Raw genomic sequence first — 26,991 nt, 5'->3', positions numbered from 1 at the left:
GCAAGCAAAGCTTGACGAACGGCTGCAGGCTGGCCTACACGGCAACTCAGGATCCGGAATCATTGTCTCCAGAGGCAGGACAGAAGATTTGGTACAGTCCCCTATCAGGGTTCCTAAATATCTCAGAGGACATTATTGAATCTAAGAGAAGCCTACTGCAGAACGTAGGGTTGCCTTACTTTTGTATAACGTTTTTAAAGAACTCTTGAGAGTAGTGACTAGGTCACTGTGTAAAATATATGTGCATCTATATAGTAATCATGGCATTTTTAACCTAAGTCCTATTTTTTTGACAGAGTACCAGTTCCTTCTTCCAGAAAGAATTCCTTTTTGATCTACAGATTGTGCAAAAATTGTGAAAATCCAACACTTAATCCTTGTCAGCTGAGTAAGAACTAATCAAACCATGACAGATATAACAAGTGCTAGAACCTTGTGGTGAATTGTAATACTAATATGATAGACATGTCTTTAGATCATAGATCCTGCCATGGAATGAAGAATGTTAAAGATGAAGGGAAGATTGATTGCTCCTGCGGAAGGTGGTTTCCCCGAAACATGTATAGCTAACCAAAATTTAAATCAGGATTCGTATTTTGATTGAATGTGAAATTGCAAACATATTATATGTTGCAATGTTTCATTTTGAGTTTATAAAATATACTTAAAAAAGGAAAAACAGTGAAAGTGTGCTTTTTTCACGAATGAAAGACTAAGGGCTTCATTATAAGTTGTGCGGAACGGGTTTAACAGTGTTGGTAATGGTGCCGACGCCATTAAACCCATTCCGCACGATTACGAGGTACCCTCGCGGGACCCGCTCTGGACGTCCGGTCTTTTTCCAGACGTCCATAGCCAGTCCCGCGAGGGCACCAGGGAGCTAACAACGTGCCCGTTTGTATTGGGCCCATTGTTAGCTCCCTCCCCATTCCCATTGAGCTCTATGAGGGCTCGAATGGGAATGGGGAAGGACCGGGCCTCTTAATGAGAGCCTGATAATCTGTTCTGTTGTTAGCTCTGACAAGTGCTCCATTATGCATCTGTACTGTTGTGTATCTCTGTAAAGTGCTCCTTTGTATACACCTCAGTACAGCACTCAGCTGTGTATCTGTATTGTTGTTTACCTCTGTAAAGTGCTCTGTTGCTTCTCGAAGCTAAGCCCATGCTCAATAAATAACATAATAACATAGTAATAACCCTACAGAGTTAATGCCCAGACACCCCCTAGAGGCGATTGTGCATCAGGCTTGCCATGCAGAAGAGTACACCAACTTTACAACAAAGGGTATAATGTCAGTTTCCTTGACACTATCAATAATTGCTGAGTCCACAAACACAGACTCCAGTCTTCAGGAGGCCCGCAAGCTGATAAGGGTGGTAGGATGTAAAGATGCGGTAGAGACAAGGAAACATCTTGAAAACATTGACAATGAACATCCCAAGGCCGTCAAGATATCGTATAAGGAACTTTCTAGCACAAAGGCAGCTGAGACACTACAAAGATCACAGACAGCAATATTGAAAAACATAAGCATCAACAGATAATGACACTGCTCATGGAGGCCATGGGGAGGATTGTCCTCACAAAGAATCAGAGTTGTGACACACTCTTGTTCCAGTTGTTGTTTAGGCAATAAGCCCCAAGACTGTGGGTCATAACTGCTACCCAACATGTTTCAGTCCTTTGTAAAAGCAGGCCTTCTTCAAGGGGATTCACACTAAAATGTTTCATGTTTCGCTAGTGCTTACTTTTTATACTTTCTGTTGTTTTCAAAGTTTAAAGGGCCTCATCACGAGTTGGGCGCTAACCCCGGTGGTATTACTCCTGCGGTTATTAGCCCCAACGCCAAATCCCCAAGTGCTATTAGTGCCGGATCACGGGTTTGGCGGAACGGTTAGTCCCCATTCCTCACTGGGACTATTCGGGAATTTCCCATACCCCATTGGGCCCAAGGGGGAATGTTCAGCGCTATTACCACCACGGCTATTAGCCCTACTGACAAACCCCCCGGTGTTATTAGCGCCGGATCAAGAACGACCAACTAAAAGTCGCTATACACATTTTATTCTACACGATGTACATAATGATAGAATCAGGAGAAGCAGGTTCTAGCACTGTCATCACCACTTGAAGCCATGTGCCACTTGTGACCCTGTGTTACAATGGATTTCTGAACTCTGCTCTGGTGAAAAGATGTTCACAAGGCCACCCTTGTCTAGTGAAACAGGGAAAACTTTTGTGAAGTTAGCCAGGACAATTCAAGGTAGCTTGGAGAGCAGTCAAGGCTAACTCTCAGGAGTAGTGGGTGTGATCTGAGGTCTTGGATGAGCACACACAGTAGGACGACAAGAATTACCCTTAGACAGTAGTATATCAGAAATATGCAATTTGTTAGGCACAGAACAAACACAAGTGAAAAAGGAACAACACAGTAATACTATTACTTAAACACATACTATGAAAAATATATATACAGTTACTTTTCGGTCAGTGTGGTAGAGTGCAGATTCCCACTGAAATCTGTAAGGAGGGAAAGCACACAAACTTTATCACAATGGCCAACTCCAGAAATGAATATCCCTAACATAAGAAGTCCAGCCCTATGAAGATTGGAGCCTTCTGCTCAATGTTATGTTTGTGCATAAAAACGCTTGTTGATGCTTAAAATTCACAAAGGATAAACTTCAATGGGAAGGAAAAGTTAGATGAAGACACTGGAGTGTGTGGAATTTGGTTCCAAGAGTCAGAGGTGGGTCTGCAACAGAGAACAAAGCTGTCCCCAACTTTTGGACGGCTATCGGAAGAAAGAGCCACCTAAGTCAAGGCAAGGACCACAAGGGATCCTTTGTGCATAAAAACAGTATGGATGAACTAGGAGCCTCTGGTAAATGGTATGATTACTCATCGCCCTCAGCTCACTCCGGGTTAAAACTTGGAAGGTTTGAAGAAGGTTGCCTGGACTACAAAATCCCCTCCTTGGTTACACTTCAAAGTGCACAGGTGCTGCGGGTGCATATGCAGGTCTGATTTACATCAGTAGCTGGATCTCTCGTCACAAATGCAGGACAAAGAAAGCACTGATGCAGCTGGTCTCAGGACACTTGAAGAAAGGTGGGCAAGTTTCCAGCAGTGACCGCCACTGTCGCACAAAGTTAATAAAAATACATGAAAAGGCCTCTGCTGCCATCAGTCTTCTCCTAGGCACATTTTCCAGTTACCCAAAGATCCTTAAGGGATGTCTAGGGCTCAAAAACGCATGGACATCAGTGCGCAGTAAAGTAATGTTCATTTTTCCCCATGACATAAAGTTGTCAAAAGTGCCAGCAAAGTCATAAGACTAAGGGAAACAATGTTTCTTAGTACTGACTGTCAGAAGGACAAGTCAGGACAGGAGGCTGAAACAAAAGCAAAAAGTTGGGGGGTCCACGAATATAGAGGTAAAACAGCAGTAAGTGAAATTTTACCCAACACCCTGCAAGTGCACGTGTGCTTATGCTACTGATCTGAAAAAACGTGACTTTTCAGATGTTTTTAATTATACACACACCATCAGGTGCAGAGTACAGACATTATAATGTAACATTAAAATCCATCCACATGATACAACATACCTTTAAAGGGAAGACAACGGCATGGCCTTAAACAGACCTCGGGAAGGCGGATGGATAGGCTCAGGCAGCCAGCCCAGTAGGTCTGTGTTTTTTCAAGTAATTATTCCCTATAACTTTGAAGCCTTGGGGCCCTCATGCTTGGCTCGAATGTGTCACGCGGAAGCACCACCACAACAGTCTTCTTCTCTCAAAGGGATTCAGGCTGCCGCAGACTGGCAGAAAAACTAAACCAGGTCTGATTGGCTTACTGAAAGGCGCATAGAGTTGGTTGCTATGTGAGGAGGGAGGGCAGCATCAGTTCAGCAGGGGCTGAGCATAGCCTCAGCCATACACAACATGAGCTGGCTGGCCAGCCCCCTCTGCCACTCCATCAATGATTATTGTTGTTTACCATCCTTTCTGTTGCCACATTGGCACCAGAGCCCGCTTCCGCACACCACCCAGCAGTGAACTTGTGCCCTCAGCCCGAGCACAGATTGGTTGCTTGTGGCTGGGAGGGGAAACAGTCCCAGTGTGATTTTTCTTAAAGAATGGATGTGTGCCTGCAGGCAGCCAGGCACAAATGAATACTACCGTGTTCTGCATCATCTGTCCAGGCCCACCCACCCACTCCACAAAAATACTTTTTTATATTTGCAAATGTGACATTAGCAAATAAAAAATAAAAAAAATGTTTTACAAACAAATGATTAATCATTATGTTTTCTGCCGTAGCCAGCTTTGGCTTCCCTTTCAGGCCAGGCTCCAGACTCCCCCTCTCAAGTTCCAAGTTGGTGAGGACCCCCTCCCGGTTTGTAGGATGGGGGTCATGTCTCCTGTTTGCCCATCCATAAAGACGTCTATGGATAAACGCAATACCAAGTTTCAGAATTCAAAGGAGAACATATTTCTGATGGCTACTTACACCTGGTGTGGGGCAGCTTGAGAGCTCTGCTCCTCCCATGTTCAAGTATATCAGAAGAGTCATTTACCTCTAAGCTTTAACCAAAGCATCTGGCAGCCATGTGACGGCAGAGCATTCAAGGTATTGTGGTGGTTTGGTGTTTTTGGAATCAAGGAGACATCTATATGGCAGGGATGGGAATTCAGAAATAACCGGTCAGCTGTTGGGTGACTCCTCCTCTCTTGCCCGAGCGGTTGAGCTCCTTTATCTTCTCTGGCTGGATCCTCTCTCTTCTTATTATGTGTGTTTAATTAATCAATTGTTCTGCATCGACCTTTTAGAAATGTCCAATAAATAACATATGTGAGGTTGTACCTAGCAAATGAGGTTGTTTCTGGCTATATCGGCAGTGAGGTTGTTTCTGGCTATACTGGCTCTAAAGCTATACAGATGAGCTCAACATGGGCCGGGGCCTATTTTAACATGCCTACAGATCCATTTGTGCAGTGATATTTTGTATCATGGGACAGGGGTTATTCTATGTTCAAGGTCCACTTATTTAAAGATCATTTAATAGCACTGCATTACATTTCACTATGTGGGCCTCATTACGACCCTGGCGCTAAGGGGTCTGCGCCAGCGTTAGCTGCGCGGACCCCTTACCGCCAACTACGAGTTCCTGGAGCGCCATGGTCATTTTTCCGCCCGCTTTTTGCGGGCGGAAAAATCCATGGCGCTCTGGGACCCTGGTGTTAATTACGCCACCGTATTTTACGGTGGCGTAATTAACTCCTTCCCCACTCCCATTGAGCCCTATGGGGCCGAAATGGGAATGGGGAAGGGTAAATGGGTCAATGGGGACTTACCGCCCCGCCGACCTCGGAATGGGGCGGTAAGTCCGCCATCCGCCATGGCGTAAAGGGACTTTGCGCCATGGCCGGAAAGTCCGTCGCTGGCGGAAAAAATCCGCCAGGGTCGTAATGAGGGCCTGTGTTATATATGGCTAAAGGTTGTTAAGCAATTGCAACGAGGAACCAAAATGAGAAACTGTCTCTTGGACTTTAGATTAATCAGTGAGATTTTTATCTTTTGATGTTTTGAGTTTTAATGATTTGTTTTGAATGTGCATAATGTAAGGAAAATGTATTGATTGAATATGTTATTTTGTAATACTGAACAGTGTTAAAAGTTTATATTTTACCAAAACAATATAATAATAACACAATACAAAATAAAGGTAATTTAGCAGCACATTCTGCGTTCTTAACGTGCATCGGGACATTATTTATTTCTGGCTGAAGTGAGCCGGAGCTATTGGGTTAGAAATAAAAGAAAGAAAAACATTGGGAAAGGGGATGTTTCAGAAAGCCATCAATTCCCCTCTTCATTGGCTAGATAAACTCTTGCCTTTTATGGACTAGTCCGCTTTTCAGCAGTCCTTCCAATCTCACACCAACCCCTCCATAAATGCTCTAGAGTCCTCGATTGGAGGCAGTTCTAAAGGGGGCAGCTGAGATCAATGTTTCATCAACATCTCCCACAATGCGCCCGACTGCCCTGACAGAGTTTTAGACATCAGTAGTGTGTGATCCTATATAGGCCACAGTTTCTGTCCTGGGAAATACCAGGCGATGCTATCCTTAAGGTAGGCTGGAGCGGCCCCATGGGTGTATCTGAAAAGGATCCAAATACTTACAAGCAGAATGAATTCTCTACTCGACTGCATGCCACAGCCAGTTCCTATCAGCTTAGAGAGGATCACTCTTCTTAATTCCAGAAACTAATTTGTTCTTAGCCACCTGGTGCCAGATTACAGAAACTTTGCCCTGGATGCCAAACTAAACTTGTCATAGTGCAATGGTATTGTATTATGTGCCTGTGTTTTTAGATATACGGCAAACTTCACCCTAGTGCGAATACCGCGCAGGTTTGCCCCTGCACCGCTGCAACGTTTCTGGAATTTTGCACCAAAAGTCTAAGAAGTTTTAACTGGATAATCGAACACTCACCTGCGTGGCTTTTTATGAAGGGGATCTTTATTTTGTTTTCTGGCTTTGCGGTCTTCTTCGTCTTTGTTGACTGGAAGGCAGTGACATTTTCCTGGGGGCTGACATCTTCATCTGCATTTAACGAAAATTAGGTTACCAAACAAGATACACCATTCGGTGATGGGTGTCTGTAAAAGACAGGCAACCAGGTATGGGTGGCACATTATTAAAACTACAATTCCATAGAAGGTAAGTAATGATTTTATACCAGTGTATTTAGGGGACCAGTACAGTGCAGAAGGGCTGTGAGGAAACCATCAAACCGCTGACAGGACCAGCTGGTGTCCATCCCTCCTCTGCAGTCATGCTTTTACTCAACTCCTCCACACTACCCGCAGGCCCCCATTCACTCCTGACATAATCTGCAGGGCATTCCCTAGCTCCCAAGAGGTTCACAGACACCAAACAGGCTCAGAGAGGGAACCCACAAGCTGTGACCGGCAGTATTGGGCCTGGAAGGAGCGGAGAAGGGCTGCAGAGACAAGCGTCAAATTCAAGCGCAAATATTCACTATTCAGGCTCAGTATGCTTTTGCACATATTACACGTTTTTTCAATGTATGTGATTTTTAGGTTTTCCAGTTTTGACAGAAATATGTATTGCATTATTTCCATACCAGCACACATTGGTGCAAGGCAGCACAACCACAGCGGATTTATCAGAGAGGTGCCCGCAAACACACTCCATTACTGCAACTTATTTAGTTATAATTTCACAAGCAATAAATATCTGATTGACTTCTACAGCATCATTTATTTATAATTTATTTATTTGTAACGGGCCTGCAGCCCGCAGGCATCACGGCACACATTCACACAAGGGCCCTCATTACAAGTTATGCCGGTAGCCATGCCGCAATTTGCGGCATGGCTGCCGGCAAAACCGCATCCGTGTCCGTGTCCTCGGAATGAGGACTTACCGGACCATTCCGAGTTTGGATGGTCCGGTAATTCCTCACTCGAGGACACGGACACGGTTCATCCTCATTCCCATTTCAGCCCCCATAGGGCTGAATGGGAATGGGAGAGGGAGTAAACAACGGGCCATTACGAGATGGCCCGTTGTTTGCTCCCTCTTCCCCTCGCGGGACCCGGTATGCACGCCTGGTTTTCCCAGGCGTGCCTAACGTGTCCCGCAAGGGGACCTCGTAATGTGGCGGAACGGGTTGAACGGCGCCGCAGCCTTTTACGGCGCCGTTTAACCCGTTCCGCCAGGGTCGTAATGAGGCCCAAGGACAACAAGAAGAGAAACGGGACAGAGAAAGGAGAGTGGTCATAGATCTCTTGGGTCTACTACTTTAAAAGTGTGGTCTTAAGTGTTTTCCTGAAACTGGACAAATTGTTCTCCAGTCTCAGGTCCCGCGGAAGGGAATTCCACAGCTCGACGGGCCGGACTGGGCAGGAAAGACCAAGGCCCTTTTCCTTTTTGAAGGACGGGCAGGAGACCAGTGCCATGTTGCATGAACCGAGGTGTCTTCCAGGTGTGTAGGTGGTCACTGCAGATTTGCAATAGGAAGGGGCGATGCCAAAGAGGCAGCAGTGGACAATGGTACAGGTTTTAAATTTGATGTGCTCCTGAATGACCAGCCAATGCAGGTCTTTCCAATGTTTTGAGATGTGCTCCTTCCATGCAATGTTTTTTATAATTCAAACCGCATCATTTTGAATTTGCTGACATCTTTTTAGACTGGTGTTATTAGCCACAGGAAGCAGCGCATTACAGTAGTCCAGTCTAGATAAGATGGTGGCGCGACCAATGGTAGCTGCATTCTTTTCAGTCAGGAATGGTCTTAAGTTTCGGAGAAGTCAAAGGTGATAGTTGATGTTTGTACTAATCATATTGGTGTGTTCATCCGAGTTGAGTGAGGCTTCCAAAGTGACGCCCAGTGTTTTTACTTTATGTTGGACTGGGATGCTGATGTTATTGATGGTGAAGCTCTCATATTTCGCACTGAGCTTACCCCTGGCCTGGGAAGAACCAATGATGAGCAGCTCCGTCTTCCCTCCTTTAATTCATATCCAATTCTCAGACATCCAAAATTCAATAAATATGTCTGAGGAGTGAATGTAGTCTAGAAGAGTCCAGGGAGTGGTCCCCGCTAAGTTCCATCACCAGTTGCGTGTCGTCCGAGTAGTTAGAACAAAAGACGCCAAGGCTCTCTAATAGGTAGCAGAGGGACTGGATGTAGATGTTAAACAGAACCAGCGATAGACTGGGGCCCAGTGGAACTCCACAGAGAATGGGCGCAGGAGCTGAGAAAGCATCTCCCCAATGGATTCTGGAGACACAGTGGAACAGGAAGGAGTGAAGCCATTCGACTGTTCAACTGGAGCAGTTACCAATAGATTCCAGGCATGAAGGAGGTGTTGATGGTCGAGTAGATCAAAGGATGCAGATAGGTCTTAAAGGACCAGTAGGTCTGTCTTGCCATTCTCCATGATTCCCAGCATATGGGATTGAAAGTCAATTAAAGCTGTTTCCGTGCCATGTGCTGGCCTAAAGCCTGATTGGCCCCCATGCAAGATGTTAATGCCTTCAACATAAGATTGAAGTTGTGTCATGGCTAATTTGTCTAATCTCTTGAAAATAAAATGGCAGTTTGTTATGGGCCTGATATAGTTGGATCTCTGGGGTCACGGCCTGCTTTTTTCGGGAGGGTTGAGACTTTAACCTCCTTGATGGAGGGTGGGATTTGCTTGTCCCAAAAGGAGGTGTTAAAAGACTGTGTCAGAAAGGGGGCAAAGATGGCTCTATGCTCGAGAATTATTTCTGGTGGAAGAGGGTTTTCTGCACTCAAGGTGGGTTTAATTCCGGAAAGTAGGGAGAAGTTACCGAAAGTCTGAGAGGCCCTCAAAACCTTGGGGGGATTATCGAGTGGTTTTGGGTTGGACTGGACGAGGAGGACATGATCCCTTGCTTTTGCTATTTTAGCTTCAAAGGCCACCTGGACTATCCTGAAGGCGCATGGGGGAGGGTAGTAGCAATAGGTTTTCCCAAGGTTTTCCTGACTTGTTTGATGCTTCTTCTATTTGAGAATTAAAGAAGTTATTTTTTGTTTCGATTATTGTTAATTTATAGCTCTTATCATAAATCATACTTCAGTAGATTAAGAAGTGATTTTATGTATGGTTCTTTTGCAGGAGTTCTTCATATTAGTAGGGTATTTATTGAGCACAAACCTAGCTTTAGGAAGCAACGGAGCACTTTACAATCATAGGGGGAAGAACAAGGTTAAGAAGGAGCGAAAGAAAGTGGTGGTGCTCTAACAACAGGGGAGACAGGGCAATTGTCAGCAATAGATCTACCAGTAACCAGGTGAGGAAACGGTGGGGATTGCATCACTCAGCCTCAGGTAAGGTGGAGAGTGGGCAGTGTATAGCCCTCATTGTTAGGGAGGAGCCATTCTGTGAAGAGGAGGGTCTTCAGCTTCTTCCTGAACTGTGGAAGAGAGGGGGCGAGTCAGATGTTGATAGGGAGGAGGTTTCAGAGTCTTGGGGCATAGACAAAGGAGGCTAGTCTTCTGTTTTCTTTCTGCCTGCAGTGGTGGAGTACAAATCTGCACATGTCCTTACTTCTGGTGGATTGTAGGCCATCAAAGATGCAGAGATTCGGAGTGAGGTAGCTTGGGGACATCAGGGTGACAGCCTTGTAGATGATGCAGCAGGATTTTAAGATGATATGGGATTGCAGTTAGAGCCAGTGTAGTTCAATGAGGGCCCGGATGATGTGGTTGAATTTTCAGAGCCCTTTGATGAGTCTTGCTGCAGCATGCAGGACTTCTCAGGGAATCCTGGGTATTTACCCAAAGGCCTTCCAAAAGAGCATTGGTATTAGATGCAGATCTGAAGTTGTTTTCTGGGATGAAGGACTTGATTTTACACAGGATAGAAAGTTGGTACCAGGCCGTTTGTGGCTTTGTTTCTATGTGCTGTTTGAAGGAGAGTTGTCTGCAGATGTCAAACCCAAGGCACTTGGTGCCGGTGACCGGCTGGGGTATGAAACCCTCGAAGTGCATAGTAGAGAGCCAGGTCTGGATCAGGGCCAGACTGGGAACCAAAAGAGGCCCTCGAAAAACATTCAAAGTGGCCCCATATTTCGCCGAACAAGCAAGCACAGCGAGTGAGCCCAAGTCTTCTATGAAGGGTTTGGGAGTTTCCCCCAAGAAAATGTTGACTAAAATTATTCACTATTAGTGCATTTAAAGCATGTTTTAAACATATATCTGGATTAAAAAGGTATGTTTTAAATAAATTAATGATCTATCAAAGTAGATCTTCAATGATAGAGTGCAATATCACAGTAAGAAACATATCAAATAACCATGATTATCCAATTTAACATCACTCAGTACAGGAGTGGCTTTGTGCTTGCAGACCCTGCAGCAGTGCTGAAAGAGGGTGTTGACAGCTGGCTCTTTAAAGGAACAAACCTACACATAAACTGATATGGATGCAGTAAATCAGCTAAGAACTCTCATGTGTTAACTGTACATCAAGCCCTCAGTTGACGGATGTGAAACATTTTACGTGGGAAAACCTGCACAGTGAAAGTGGATATAAACATGCAAAATAACCACTCGAACTCGAGGCAAAAAATTAAAACATGGCTTTTCATGAGTAGAGAGATAGATCACCCCGGCACTTTCAAAACACCCCAACCTACCCATGCCTCTCAAAGGCCTCGGTTTCAGAATACACAGAACCCGAATGGCACCTCTCACACACTCGGCCCAGCTGAGCAGCAAACTTACAGCATCTTTAAATATAAATTACTGACAGCACTTATTATATACAGGGGAGTATCCAGCACTGCAAGAGTGAGGGGGGCGAGCCACGAAAATGTCCTACTACTTTCTGCCTTCCAAATACAGTGCACGCACTTCAATATGGTCTCATTCACTCCCCCAAACCACCCACCCCCGCCCCAATCTACCTTTTTGGTAACATTAGTGGCAGATAGCATTTTAACACAACAAATAATAAAACTGCAGAATCAGTACAGATGCAGGAAACTCATCTACTAGAGCTCTATCCAGGGGCTCTCGAGCAAAATACATGCAAACCTCCAAATTTGCATATGGATTGCACCAACAGAAATGATTTCACAGAAAAGGACATTGCAAGGAGCATCATCAGTCTTTGATACTTGGAGGCACCATGGAAGAGCCTTTAGAATAAGTTGCCATAAGTAAGCCATGTGGCAAATAACTTTGTGGTGCAAAATAACTAAATTGCACTATTATTATATAGGGAGCAACTGTATAGTCTATAGGCTTGTTTAAATAACAGAATGATATATTTAACATAAGCCGTGAAGTGAATCACTTACAGATCTGCAGATAACACGCAGTGTGATTAAGTGATTTTCCCAAGATCACACACTATTGTTAAATGGTGAAACCAGGATGTGGACAATTTAAGCAACTGAGCACATCTTCCCATGTTTAGTTGATCTAGATATGTATTAAGGTTTTGCTTTGCATTTCATGTGCTTAAATAATTCTTTATTTATAGCAATGCCTTGAAGCAAAGCACATTACATAATAAACTAGCCTTTCATACTAAACTAACTATACACTATATACATTGTCATAGAAATATTTTCAGCAATAAGCATATGGCTTTAGTTTTATTCTTCCCATCCTGCATGAAAAGACACAATAGTATCATGCAGATTAATGTGAGCCTAACAAATGCCCCTTAGGTTTTAAAACCATAGTCATTATTTCATAAAGCATGCAGCATTATGCACCCCTTTCACTTCTAATCACTCCCACACATTTCTAAAGGGACAAAAGTCCTTGCTAATAGCCCCCCCTCCCATCAGTGCCTAATGGCTCACATGGAAATGCTCTGTTGACACAGAGCTATGCGAGAGCCACTCTGATGCCCTGAGCTCCTTGGGACATTGTCCTGGCAGTGGGACAGCTCTCCCGTTAGGAAAGGGTAAGGTGTCCTGCTGCCAGGACCATGAGCGTGCTGAGCAGGAATTGCTCAGCACACATTGTCCTGCCAGCAGGACACCTTTCCCGTTGGGCACCCTCATTGAGGTGCCGAACGGGATAGGTGTCCCCAAAAGATCCTGGGTGGCCTTGGTGAGATGAAACCACAAAGGGGGTAGCATCTGACTCCCAGCCCCTTCCCAAATCTCCCACTGATGAAGGTCTGTCGCAGTGACAGCTACTAGAGCTTTCGCCCTCATTGCAATTAAGAAAGGATTACATGTTGTGCCTCACAATACAGTTGGGTACAGGTATTATTCTTTCGCTTGGAGAACTGCCAATACTCAAATTGGTCAAAAAAGAAAAGTGTTGGTACTGAGAGACTGATAGGACCGATCCATTTAAAGCATTGCTGCAATGGCTGGATTGTGTGGGAGTGAGAAATATCTTGGCAAAAGTAATTTCGCCTGGATGTTTCCTGATACTGCATTTATCAAAATGAGTCAGGCTGCTCAAAATCATCGATCCGTTATAGACCGCTCATTGGTGTTACACTGGTGGTATTAAGGCCAGTAGACATAGATTATCATTTTTAAATGGTTTATAGGTGCTGGTAAAGACTCCAATCAAGCAGTCCCACTAAGTCAGTGCCTTGTCTGGGATTGCTCAAGGGAAGCCCTTATTTATATATTTTTATGTCCAGTTTGTGTACTCTGGATGACAACCCTTATATAACACCCCTCTCTTAGAATCCCCCTGGCCCCACTGAGCCAAGAAGTAAGTTTGTTTTGCAAATTTAAAAGGTTTATTTGAGAATTAAACAATATATATATGTATCACACTTTTATAATAAATTAATAATTGATATCACACTTGTGAATATGAGCAGTAATCAGCAATAGGTAATCCTACAATAGCACAGTTCTGGTGACTTATGACTAGGAACAGGGGAATAAGGTATCAGAGAATGCTTTATGGTTTCAAGTAGATGCAAAGATGAATAAAAGGCAGTACAGAAATAAACTTGATATGATTTCAGCAAAAGATAATATGATCACTTTTTCTCGGACAATTCACTCCCCCCCTATGCAATGTAAGGAGATGGAAGTAACACACACAGTCTTCAAGAATACAATCACAGTACAATACGAATTCAGTTCCCCCCTAGCAAGCTTAGAGAAACAGGGATGATTTTAAACACAGCCAAAGTACTTTAAAGGTGGTATGCAAAGAAGGGAAAAAAATGCTAAAAGTTATTTAAATTCCCTCTAGAGGTTCAGGGTGAGTGATAGCTACTTTAAATTAGTTCAGGATCACTTTAGCAATGCTCTATGAATGATTGTCAGGTTGCAAACGAATTTCAGCAAAGGAAAGCAAGGAGCTGCTATTTTGACACGTGAAGAAATTTGAGCCAAATCGCAAATCGCGGCACTTTTTCCGAGTGCGTCGAGCGCGATTAAGTCGGTTCAGGGTTCGTTGGAAAGCCCATAATCTTAGCTTTAAAATGTTCGTTCCTAGGACAAACGGTTCCGGAGATACGGACGATTTTGTGAAGGTAGTTTTTCAGAAATGAAATTTTAAAGTTTCAGAATGACAGATGACAGTTTTGCAGCTTTGAATCAAAAGAAGGGACACAATTTCTATGATGCAGTTCTCAATAGGTTAAAATAGTTTGAATTAGATTATTTTAAACTAAGAGATTGGGCCTCAGGATACTCACTCCTAATTTTGGAAGGACTGGGCCTCGTCACGGATCTGGTCAACGGGTTGGACTGGACTTCTGGCTATTTCCGGTACTGGTTCTCTGGTTCCGGTCTGGTCTGTGGTTCTGCTAGTGGTCCTGGATACAGCGTCTAGTCTGGTCTGTGGTTCTGGATTCAGCACTGCTTTCTGGGTCTCTGGTTCTGTTCTGGATACACAGGATTCTTAGCAAGCAGCAAACCGCACAGCCCGGCGGTTTTATTCTGATGTGCCCCTTGGAGATCTGGGGTAATCAGTTTGCAAACTTGTAAGGCCAGCTGAGAATACTTTAGCTTGCAGGAGGCCTTCTTGGTTCAATGTTCTGTAGTCTATCTGGAGTCTGGAGACTCTGGATGGAAGTCTGAAGTCTGGATGTGAAGTTGTCTGTCAAAATGCTCCGCAGAAAGTGAAAAATGAATGTCCTGCCTGCCCTGCACTGTCTCCTTTTATGTGTTTTGAAAGTGGGTGGGTGGGATCATCTTCTATGCCCAACCCACTCAGGGTTCTGATAGGTTGAAGAATTTTCTGTGCTCCCACTGGAGAACAGAGTTGTGTGTCAGAGTGAGTCATGAGGTGTCATCTTTATGGCATACAGAAAGAACACTCCCCTTTGCTTTTACCTTAGAAAATCATTTTTCATAACTACACGTATTTCCCAGATACACAGTTGTTTGACATTACATGTACATATTACAGATTACTTATGGTCCATGCTTGTTCAACTCTGATCTTCCTAAGAGCTTGCATTCAAAAATGACAACTTATTTTCGTTTTTTGGTAGCTTTTGCAACATTGGTTTTTCATCAAATCTTTACACAGACCTGTACCCTCTTCCTGAGCATCTTAATCTAAGTTATCATGTCTCTAGCATACATACAGTGTCAGTAGTATTAATAATTAGCAGGGTTTTGCCTCAGAACATGGTACAGAGTTGAGTCTAGTCTTAAATTGTGGGGCGCATTTCTTAGATTAAGGATCTCCAAATTGTACATTTCTGTCATCTGGTTACAATCAGTTATCAGTGTTCTTATAAAACATATATTTGCCTTCAATTCAATTCACTTCAGTGTTTGGGTCCGCCCCCAGAAACTTGGGAGTCAAGGATCACATGTCTCTTCTTGCTGGCAGAGCTCTGTTTACAGTCCACACCCAAATTAACATACCCCATTCAATTGCAAGAGCCTATTTTGTTGGGTTCAGCAGGCTGCAGGAAGTCCCCTCCCTCTCAATCACCAGGGCCACGTGATATCCTGCCTTCTTGTGTGTAGTTCTGAGGTGACAAGGTTTCCCAGCCTCTTGCAATGTTAATTGAATCCGCCTGTCATCAGGGAACAGCAGGTGTTTAAAATGTTTAATTAACCAAAGAGGCTTTGAAGTTTCCAGCTGTCTCAGGAGGCTGATTAGCTTCTGAAGTAGCAGTTCTCCTGTCAGAGTTTAGACCGCTAGCGCCGGCTTGTGGAAAATGCCGGTATTGCACCCATTTTTGGGATCTGTCTTGAATTAATGCATTTCAAAAAGGGGATTTTGCTTGATAGTATATAATCCTTGCTTAACATGGCATTGGTGTTTTTCCTTTGGCACCACATTTCACTCATGGCGCTTCTGACCCAGCACGCTCGCACTGGTGGGTGGCAGGTCAGGCGACCATTTTGGTGTGCGCAAAAACTGCACGGTTTTCCTGGATTCTGGCGCACATGTGGGCTTTTCCGCCATCTTGGATTTCCTAAGCCCACAGCACCAAATGTTGTAGCATAATGACTCAAACGTGGGTCATGACACCCAACAGTGCTAAGATTACATTTCCATTGTTTAATATCCTGGTCAAGCATTTTAGTAAACAGTTAAGAAAATGTAGGTGTGAGAAATGAATGTAACTCAACCTAATGGCGCGAAGCTCATTGCAAACGTGTCCATGCTCTTAAGAGCAGCCGAATGCCGGTTGCATTGTTATATTGTGTGCAAAATAGGGTTCTTACAGGGCTTCTGCTGTTTTAGCGTCACCTATTACAGCTATTTATTTTAAAAATCAGAAGAACATCCACATTTTAACAATCATCTATGTGTGAATACAGACAGCCGGTAGAGAACAGTATGGCCTTAAACCAGAATGGTTCCATCTGGCAGAGTTAATACCTGCAGTAGGTCACACTTGAATGGTGTGCATTTGCATGAAGAGGCCTCCCTGATTCTTCACAGCTGAAAGCTGTATTTCAATATTTCCTATCAAGAAGTTGACTTGCTTTTGTCTCGAGTCCTGCATCACTATCAAAATACAAGTCATGTGGAAGTAGAACTTCGGTCTTCAGCAGCGGATAGTAAACTGGCCAATACGAATTAATCCCAGCTTCCATCTATTCATTAAATACTATGTGATCCTGGTCAAATCACGATGACTCCCACTCCCAGTGCCACTGTCGGGAGAGGGTCTGACAAGGAGCAACCCGGTTGGCACAAAGCGCCATAGAAAAGAATATGGTGCTGTAATTCAAGGGAAAGTCCTATTAACCCAGGATGGCCCTGCTGCTGGGCATGGAGACTGTGGTCAAGCTTGTAGAATGGCATGATCAGGTCAGTGCAGGCTTACATGTGCGCTCCCTTAAGTGGGTATTGGCACAGTGCTGTGAAACATCGGAAGGGACACAGATTCCGGCTGTGCCGGGGTGAGCCCAGTCAGCACCTCGGGCTGTGGTGGGGGAGAGGGGCAGTGATACTGTGCAGGCAATGGGGGACCTGGCAGTTGCATGCCTTGGTGGTGAGACAGTGATCCCCTTGAGTGTTAATGCTGTGCAGTGTATATGGAGGACCTGGCAGTGGTATGTCGAGGTTGGATGAGGATGAACTAGGCACACTACATCTATAGGGGTTTCTTAAAAGGGCAGGGTTCCTGTATGGTGTGTGCTACGGAGTGTGCAAAGGAATGTGAGGTACTTGCATGAGGTGTGCTGGGATTTCGAATGCTATGTTTGGGTGGTTCTAAGTGGTCTAGGATATCATGTAATACGGGATAAAAGTATGGGTACGTTGGTTAGTATAGTGTGGCTATAGCTAGTGAATTGAAGGTTATGGTACGTTGTATAGTGTTGAGTGTAATGTGGGCTGTTGCATGTCTGTTATAGTGTGTGGTATGGCGATAATAGGCTGTAGTGTATGATATAGTTATCGGCATAGTATGGGGTGTGTGTGGGTGTTCTTGTGTGTGGTATAATCTATGCTAGGATGTGGTGTCATTGTTAGGTGTAGAGTGTGCCCTCCCTGACACCTCATGCCGTTCAGCCCTCGGGCCTGCTGAACGCAGCACAGGGGCCCAGCTGCATACAGTGGATTTTCCTCTGCTCCCCATGCACTGCGCTGTCACAGGCAGCCCTTTACAGAGGGATGCCCCCCTATCCCCCCGGCCCCTGCCCCAGCACTGGAGAAGCCCGGCTCCACCTTATGGGCTGGAGGAGATTCACTGCCTCGCTACACGGGTCATTACTGTATTATGTGTATACTAGCTCTAATTAGCAGCATGGGGGTGTAACAATGGACACAGAACATTGCTGCCTTAGTCACAAACTGCTTTGCAAGATGGATTTGAAACCTAGGCCTCTTATGGCAATCATCTTTTATTTCGAGTTCAAAGCATGACAGACAGAAATTAACTTGTCTCAAACACCATGTTTACATGCACATACCTCCCTCGCAGTTCAGCAACCTTACCCAGCGTGGCCTCCCTAGCTCGCTCGTCAGAGCAGAGCAGCCAGCCAGCCAGGTCACTCGCTGCACGCAGCCTGCCCCTGCCACTTGCTTGGCTCCTGCGCTGTGTGCACTGTGCAGAAACAAGCTGCAGGGCAGGGCACGTGAAGTTATCCGGGCGGTGCCAGGGCTCATGCACAGATGCAGTCCGGCTCGTCAGCCCTGCGGGGTTGAGAAAAGACATGTGCAGTACCAGCAGCCAGTTTCATGCGAACAACCCAGTCGGATCAATGTAATTCGTTCTTTTTATGTATCCTTCCGAGTTCTGGGAAAAGAGGCCCTTTGACCCGAGGCCTACCAGGGGATGTCCTGGTGTCCCGGTGAGTCAGTCCAGCCCTGGTCTGGATGTCCGGGTGTTCAATGTTGTTGGTCAGCAGTGGGAATTCAGTCTTGGGGAGGGGTTGAGTTTCAGGTAAGCACTGGACATTCATGACTGGATCAATGAGATGTATGACTTGAGTGTAAGGATGTATTTGATGGTGGATATCTTGAGGTGGAGCTGGTGAATGTGGATGTTGTGTGGAGCAAAGTGGGTTCCAAGCAGTTCCATCCAAAGATTAAAGATCAGAGGGGAGAGTATGGAAACTTGCAGGACTCGACAGGAGATGAGTAGAGTTGGTGATCTTGAGGAATCCATTTGTACAAACTGGTGTTGATTAGCATGATAAGATTTGAACCAGCTGAGCACGATTTCACTGATCCCCATGCAGCGATGTAGACTGTCAGTAAGTGTCTGGTGGTCTACTGTGATGCTGCTGAGAGGTCAAGGGAAAACAGGAGGCAAGGATGGGCATCATCAAGTATTTTAAGGGCATCGATCACCTTGATGGTAGCCATTTCTGTGCTGCATCTGGGTCTGAGGCCAGATTGGTAGGACTGAAGGAGGTTGGTGGTTTCGATGTGTTGGAAAAATTGCTTGGCTACTGCTTTCTCAAGAATTCTGTCTAGAAAGGGAAGATGGGTGATGGGGCAGTAGTTGCAGAGGTCATCAGGGTTCAGTGTTGAGTTTTTTAAGAGGCGGGAGGATTTGTCAGGTTGTGAGGGTTGAGGGGAATGTGCTTTGAGTTAAGGAGCTATTGATGATTGTCAGGTAAGGGAGGAGTGCTTCAGTAAGAAGTGTCTTGAGTAGGGAGGCAGGGAAGATGTCATCAACATATGATGTGACTTGAGAGATGCTAGAATGACAGTGAGGTACTCCATAGTGAGTCCCTTGAAAGTTGGCTAGGTAGTTGTGATTTATCGAGATGGGCTGTTGTGGCGTTGGTGTCTATGTGTTGACAGATCATGCTGATCTTACTGATGAAGAAAGAGTGGGGTACGGGTGGTTCATGCAGTGATTGATGGCTTTGAAGAGGGCTCTGCTTTCATTGTTGGCCTTGTCGATGGTGTTTTGATAGCAGTTGGCCTTGCCAGTGGTGAGCAATCATCTGTGTGTAGCACAGAGTTCCTTGAGCAGGGCGAGGTTGGATGCACTGCAAGATTTTTGCCACATCTTTTCTGATGGTCGATGGTTGAAGTTGAGTTCTTGAGAGCATCAGGGTCCAGGAGGTTTAGCTTGAGAATGCATTGTTTCAATGGGGCATGACAGGTGATGTTGGTTGTGAGGGTGGTATTGAGTTCTTAGAGGAGTGAGTCACATTCCTGGTTCGTTAGAGGTATGCACCTTCCTGTTGGATTCTTTGCTTCTCTGGAAGCTCACCCTCCAATTGGAAGCAGGCCTTTCACCATAGGCCTTTTAATGATGGTATTTTCTGTTGGCCCTTACTATGCTCCTCCTTAGGGACCTCCTACTCTGCAAGCAAGCTTGGCAGTTCAGGATTCCCTTCGGAATAAAGATTTTCTCTCAGTCCCTCTTCCTCGTCCGGTTCAGGGACTTGGCCAACTAACTCGACCTCAGTTGTAGGTAGGACAGGGGAAACAGTGTCTTTCCCTTTACTGCTCTGTTTTCTTTCTTCTCTAGTCTTAGGTTTTCCCTTTGGCTTAGGCTTGCCATTAGACTTGGCTAAGGCAACCTGATTCTGAGACCTAGTGCCGAAGTGTCTGCAGAGTGTCTCTCAGGACCTAAGTCTTGGAGGCTAATCTCTCCCAGAACTCTTCCAGGAACCCTTCTTCTCACACTAACAGCTGCTATATCCATCTCACTATCGACAACTTCAATGATGGGAAATACTGGGAAGTTGAGAGAGGACCTCACAGTCAACTGAGGTGTTCCCAAAAGAGACTCTGGGTTAACCACAATGAAATCCACCACAGTTGTACTGGACCCGGTGTTCCTAATAGTAGAGCCACATGCACCTGCCATCAGTACAATATCCTAAGGGAAATAATTTTGGGAATGAACAGGCACTGAAGCAGAAGCTCCAGCATTACTAAGTTCCAAGGAATCTAACTCTACTTCAGATCATTTTCAATTGGGCAAGGAATCTAAAAAGAAGGACACCCATGTGCTTATCTCTTCCTCGTCGTGGAAAAAAAGGTCAGATTGACAGAGTGGACCACCAATGGCTTACCCTTACATCTGAGGTCCCCCTTCACATGATCATATGCACCACAGGTTACAAAAGGGGGGCTTAGAGTAGTCACTTGCTTGGGATCGTTAGTCCCACTACTCTTCCATAATCTTGTGACTTACACGTTTAACACTTTTTGTGGGCCTTCTGGGATGACATTTTATCAGTTGTCCCATCCTCTTTCTCTTTTTGCTTATTCTCCTCCTCCTGCTTACCAGAAACAGACTTGTCCTTATGGGACACTCTATGGGACACCCATAAATCTGCAGCAAAGGGCAGTATCTTCTTAGAATCTGCCCAATGTTGCATCAGCTCAGGGGAACATGAGACACATATGTCCCAGCTTCGCCAAATTGATCATGGCTTCAAAGGTGGCTACCTCATAGCCCTCTATCCAGGTACGTATGTTTTTCAGGGAATCAGTGACAAAAGACATACAAGTATTATTTTCTTTCTTTCTGTAATCTCTAAACCGCTTTAAGTTTAGGGCAGGGGTTTTCCCCAAACTTAATAGAAGAGCCTGCTTCAATTTAGCAAAGTCTTTTTTATAAGCCTTGGACATTTCCGAAATGTTACTGCAGCCAGAATGGTGAAGCCTGCTGATTAACCATGCAATTCTATCAGACTCACCCACCACTTGCCCCTCACAAGCATACTCAAAGGTTGCTAACCAATCAATGATATCATTCTTGTCATCATATACTGCGATGTAATGGTAGGATTCCGTTTTGGAAGTCACCTTTGAGGCCTTGACATCTGTTACCCCCTTTGGTTAGGTTCAAGAGGTTAACACAGCATAGTGTGGGGTCAAGACTCCTTACCAGTATTTTGTCACCAGCTTGGATGGAGGAAGACATGGCATTCCGATATCTACACTCTCTCGCATCCTTTGCTACCTCACAAATCCATTATCGCTTTAGGAGACTGGCCTCAGAGCGTATTTGTATGTTATTGTATTTATAGAACACTTTTCGCCAGAGCGTTGATGTGATGGTTCCCATGGCCCTCCCCATTAGGGCTTCTGCTGGAGTCAAGCCTGGAGATGCATGTGGAGTCCTTCTACAATCACATCTGATACAACACCCTCATTACACACTTCTCTTAGCCCTGGGAAATGCAAAATGTTTTATAGCACGTTTGTAGGGGTTTGTTCTGCCTCTCATTTTCCACTTGGCCACACCAGAGTTATTGACATATGAGAAATGCCCCATCACTGTAGAAATTCTGGGAACTCATGTCCATGAAATAGAGGACCATGATCTGGTTTGATTTATCTGGGTGGCCGTGGGTAGCAAACTCCAAGACAGGGATGACTTTCTCTGCAGTTGTGGCTTGAACAAAATCCATCTCAGGATAACTGAATCACTCTTCAATGAAAACTAAACAGTGATGATTTGTCATGTTTTCACCAAAATCCATACTTTAACTCAACCACGGTAGCTCACTTCTCAAAGGTGTGAGAATGGGAGGGCAGCAGTTTGCTGTAGTTGTCGCTTGACACCAAAACCATGATTCCCTTTGGTTCCCAGCTCAGAAAGCCACGCTCACTTTTTCACAAAACTTACCGCTGTTTTTGCTGGACCCTGACGTGCCTTGTGCACTAGGCACAATACTTTATTGACCAATATTGCTGATATCACATTACTGGAGTCTCTAAGGAAGTGGCCTTCCTTGGGGTGAGATATCGCCTTTCAGAGTATCCTTTGCAAGCCTTATTGGGATGCCTCGGTTTCTGCCATTCTTTGTTCTTGAAGTTGGAGCAAGTCTTTCACTGACTCAATAACCAGTTCACCCATGGACATGGAGATAGGACAGCCACCTTGGTAGTCATGTGAACATGGCCATCCTCAGCAAGATCACCCATGCTTCTCCTTTCCGATATGCCATTGGTATGGCACAATACATAATCTGCTGGCTTGTCAGATACTGGGAGGACTTTTGTTGAAATGTACATAGGTGCACACATGTCCCAAATTGTAATAGATTGCTTTCCCAAAGTAACAGCCCAATTTTGTGTTCAAATGAAGTTTTATCCTATTCTCAGCAACTTCTAAAGCAAAAGACAACATGTGTTTCAACCTGTGAGGTCTTCTTCAAGGTAATGATACATATAGTGTTGACATTTTTGGTCCCCATGGGTTCTCAATGCTTTCTCAAAGGTTTTGGCAGATGTCTGCTAATACATCCAATCTTGGGCTTGATACGTGTATTTCCTTGTGTCACGCAGAGCGTTCATAATTAGTCACCCGTGTTGGCTTTTGCTTTAGAAAGTTATTGAGAATAAGATGAAAATACATTTGAACACAAAATTGGGCTGTTACTTTGTGTAAGCAATCTAGTAGCAGGTGGGACATGTGCGCACCTATGTACAGCATTTAAACCAAATGCAATGTCGACTGTGACATTGGACATAGCCACACTGTTTGCGTGAATGCTGCTGTCCCTATAAGGAAAGAAGAAAAAAAGCCATAACCAAGCGCAGAACACATCTGTATGCTCACACTCATTATAAATACCCTGGATTGTAGGCCAGAGTCACGTTATATTCCTGTAACTGGGGAAGCCACTTCTCAATTCTGGCTGGAGGATGGAGCACAGACCATGATGGAAACCAGGTTCTATGTTCTTTCATCAACGGCTCATTTCTTGACGTTTTTTTAACAAACATTTTTGCTGAAAACACCCATCGAAAAATGTATTTTTTTTTATTTGTGGGTGGATCCCCCCAATCCGCCCTCCCCTATTGTTTTTTTTTTACTATTCCTGACCCCCTCCCAACCCTTTATATGCCCTTTCCCACACCCCTATATTTTTCCATGGCTTTTTTCCAGTGACATATTGTTGTTTAAAAAACCCATCGAAAAAATAGACGTCAATGAAAGAACGGTATACAGGAAACCAAGGGTTTATGGCTGTCTCGATTAGCATTAGCTGGCCATGTACATACACGTGATCATGGCGTGAACCCCGCAACAATGTGTGAGCCTCTCACTGTATCTGAGAGTAGCTCTGGTCTGTGACTGTGAGCGCCCTGCTGGCATAGGCAACTTGTAGGGTAATCCCAAGCTTGTCATGCTGTGTCAATACAATACACAGTCCAGCAGGTCTACCGGCCACCACAAAATCAGATGGGCATGCTAGATTGAAATATGCCCTGATCAACACTGCTTTGATTTCACAAAACACCTTCTCCTACAACGCTGACCAATCCCGGATGGAATCATTCCTGGTCTGATTGTGGAGTGGCTTGGCCAACATGACCTGAGTAAATCAATCACAGTCATTTTCCATCTCCATAAAACTCCTAATTTCTGAGGAGTTCAAAGGAGCAGCAATCAAATGAACATCCCTTACTTTAGCTGGGTCCATCGATATAGCCGAAAAACTCACTGGAGGTACAATTATCCATACTTTGTACAGTACAATGTCAGATCCTATTCTTGCAATATACCCAGCATGTTGGTTAGATGGTCCATTTGGTCCACTTCACTGGATCCATGAACGAGAATGTCGCCCAGGACACTGAGCATGGCAGGGAGCCCAGACATTACATTCCTAATGGTGTGCTGAAACACATCATCTGCAGACGAAACCCCGAAGTTGAGGTGTTTGTTTTGGTAGATGCCTCTGTGTGTGGAGAAGGCAATTACCGCCTTACCTCAAGCAGCACGGAACCTTGAGCTCCAGTTTGGAGGAGAACGCATCCCCGTCAAAGTCAGCAACAGTGTCATCAACGGTTGAGGTTGGATCATGCTCCCTTTTTATAGCATTACTCAGGAGACCCACATCACACAGATGAGCACAATTAGCTTTCCTACATTGTGTTGCAACAATTTCAGACACCCACAAGACACTAATTAAATGATCTGCCCACACTGATTGTGGTTACATGGAAATGAGAATTGATTCTCTTTTTACCACGACTCGCTGCCATTATGAAGATGCCGGTGAGCGATACTGGAATGGAAACCCCAAATGTCAAATAGCGCACCTTTGTCTCTGAAAGCTACATGAGGGTCATAGCGCTTTAAAATGAGAATGTTCTATAACATTCACTGGGGCTCCCATGTCGATGGGTTCCCACAAGTTCATCCCCGTGCGGTTGACCATTTACTTCTGCTGCTGACGTCGACCCGCAGCACCCATGACTGCCCAGGTGAAGAAAATGCCCTTCTCACCTTCGGGAGCTCCACTTGTAACATTATTTGGATGCACCACGACCTCAGCAAACTTAGACCTGGATTGGTGGAAACCCATGTCTGTCAGTGGAACATGGTTGTGGAGCCTACAATCTGCATATCTTTGCACAGTGTCATATTGTCTCGCGAGTATAGCTCAGGGGCAATGTGCTCGCCTTGATAGCAAGATGACACGGAGCAACACGGGTTCGATCCCCAGGTCCGCGCTTAGAAATCTCTGGGTATTTGGCGTTTTATAAATAACCATTCATATCATAGTGGTTCATTTTGCAACATCATATACATATATGTCCTTTGGCAATTCATTTCCACAATAATCACGTGTAATGTAGTTGTCACCTGATGCATCAACACTTCCAACTTACTGTGTATGGACATAACAGGGCATTCTACCTTTACTGTCCAAGGGGAACTTAGAACAGGGATGACTCTTACGTTTGTTTCTCATAGGCAGTGACACTGCAACAGCATGAGTTAGATGACCAGCAAAGTTTTATGACTAAAAGTGAAATTTTAAGATATTTAGGTGGGTTAAGTTAGTATGAATTAACAAAGAGGTGTTGATCCTGATTGTTGAACCCTCTCTCTTTTTCTACATGGATCAAGCGATTTCACAAATTCCTCTGAATGTCCTCCATTACAGGGGATCTTGCCATGTCATGTTTGTAGTGTACTGTTTCTTTTCGCATGTGTAAAGAAGTGATTGTGCTACCCTGATGAAGTCTGGAATTGTGCAAAAAGGGCAGAACATGATGGGTTTTAAGAAGAGTTTAGTAATTGCATCTTCATAAATGATATTTTTCTAGGTGGTTTTTCAGGTGACGTTCACCTCTACCTCATGAATAGAAGATGTCAATGCTCCTTCCTAGTTCCGCACTCCCACGCGCCCTTCTCTGCACTCACCACCTGAGGGATTTCTCACTTGTTTCTCTGTTTCTTCGCCCATCACATCTTCTCCTAGACTCCAGGACTCCCCCACATAACCCTGCCTGCTCCCATTCCTCCCTCTCTTCTTCATTGAGTCACCTCTGCCTTAGTTCTCGCCTAAAGCTACAATGATATGCTACTAAGAGCAGTTGGCACACTACTTTTGATTCTATTTCATTCTCACCGACCTGGTTTATTTGTACCCTTATGTTTCAGCCCTCATGTCCAGCCCAGACTGCCTTATCCTTCATAATGGTAGCCCACGCTTTGCCCCTCTTCGACCCCCACAAACAGGCACTTAGAGACGGCAAAGCCCCCTCTTAAGCTTTACAAAACAAACCCATTACTCAGCCTTCTTTACTATCACAAAACACCAAATAAAGCCCCAAAAAACCCTCAGGGTTTGAAGCTCCTGCTAAGCATACATTGTTATCTGATTGTTGAACTTGCAGCCCAGCTGTACACAGTAGGTCTATTTAAGTAACAAACTCCTACCGGCAGGGGCATTACCAGGTCAATTACAATTACGAGCAAAGCAAGTGCTTTAATGTTAGCCCGGGACATTACCTAACCCCATAATGCCTCTGCCCAGAGTGGTTCATTGCTTTTAGTATCCCCACACATTATACCGGGATAGTAATAATTTAACCTTTTTTTCAATTTGAAAAACTCTGTGTTTTCCATTTCTCTACTTCAAAAAAACTACAAACCAAGATGGCCACCACGGATCAGGGATCAGGGAGAAGGGAACTACATTTAGTCCCTTCTCCCTTTCCATGGCAGACATTGCTGCAACAGAGATGTGCCTTAAACACAGACTGTTCCCAGCAATGGCGAGTGTTGAAGGAGTGCAAAGTAAGTGGGGATGTGGTGGGAATGGGTGGGTGATGTGGGAAGTGAGGTTGGGTGGTGGGGAGAAGGAGGAGAATAGGGGTGCGAGCGCACTTACCTCAGTACCGTCGGGGAAGATGGTGGCTTCCCGCTTCTGAGGAGGCTCTAGCAGGGGTTTTACCATGTGGCAAAACCCCCATTCTGAGCCTCCTCATTGCCTGAGAGTGGTTGCATCATGCTCCAACCTTCTTTTCACCATGACCACTAAATCACTGATTTTCTCCACCTGCTTCTTTATTATCTACCCCCCTACTTACACAAGTAAAGCAACCACAAAGCAAATGAAGAAGCAAACCCTGATATGCAGTCCAGGGATACCCACAACAGACTAAAAAACCTAGCCATCAGTGTATTAATCAGTGCCCAAGGCAATCATAAAAAACCTTTTCACTTTTGACTCCCTCCTCCACTGCCTTCCTATTAGATCAACAAACCACTCACAGTACCTGAGGGTCTCAAGCCCCTCACAGAACTCCAATCTGTGCCATTCTCAGACAGGAGTCCA

At 44.8% G+C, this 26,991-nt stretch overlaps 1 protein-coding gene across 2 annotated transcripts in view; it reads right to left on the bottom strand.

Moving 5' to 3' along the window:
- LOC138516158 (EF-hand calcium-binding domain-containing protein 14-like) overlaps positions 1-26,991 on the bottom strand; it is a 483,644-nt gene that overhangs the window by 47,857 nt on the left and 408,796 nt on the right. For both annotated transcript variants that reach the window (XM_069631076.1, XM_069631075.1), the window contains one exon: positions 6,505-6,615. In XM_069631076.1, the coding sequence (XP_069487177.1) occupies positions 6,505-6,615 (111 nt within the window). The remainder of the gene's footprint in view (positions 1-6,504; positions 6,616-26,991) is intronic.

Source organism: Ambystoma mexicanum, chromosome 6q (genome assembly GCF_040938575.1).
Source record: "Ambystoma mexicanum isolate Mex_15411 chromosome 6q, UKY_AmexF1_1, whole genome shotgun sequence".
NCBI classification, from domain to species: Eukaryota; Metazoa; Chordata; class Amphibia; order Caudata; family Ambystomatidae; genus Ambystoma; species Ambystoma mexicanum.
Note: the sequence above shows the minus strand (reverse complement) of the source record. Positions and strands in the feature narration are given on the sequence as shown.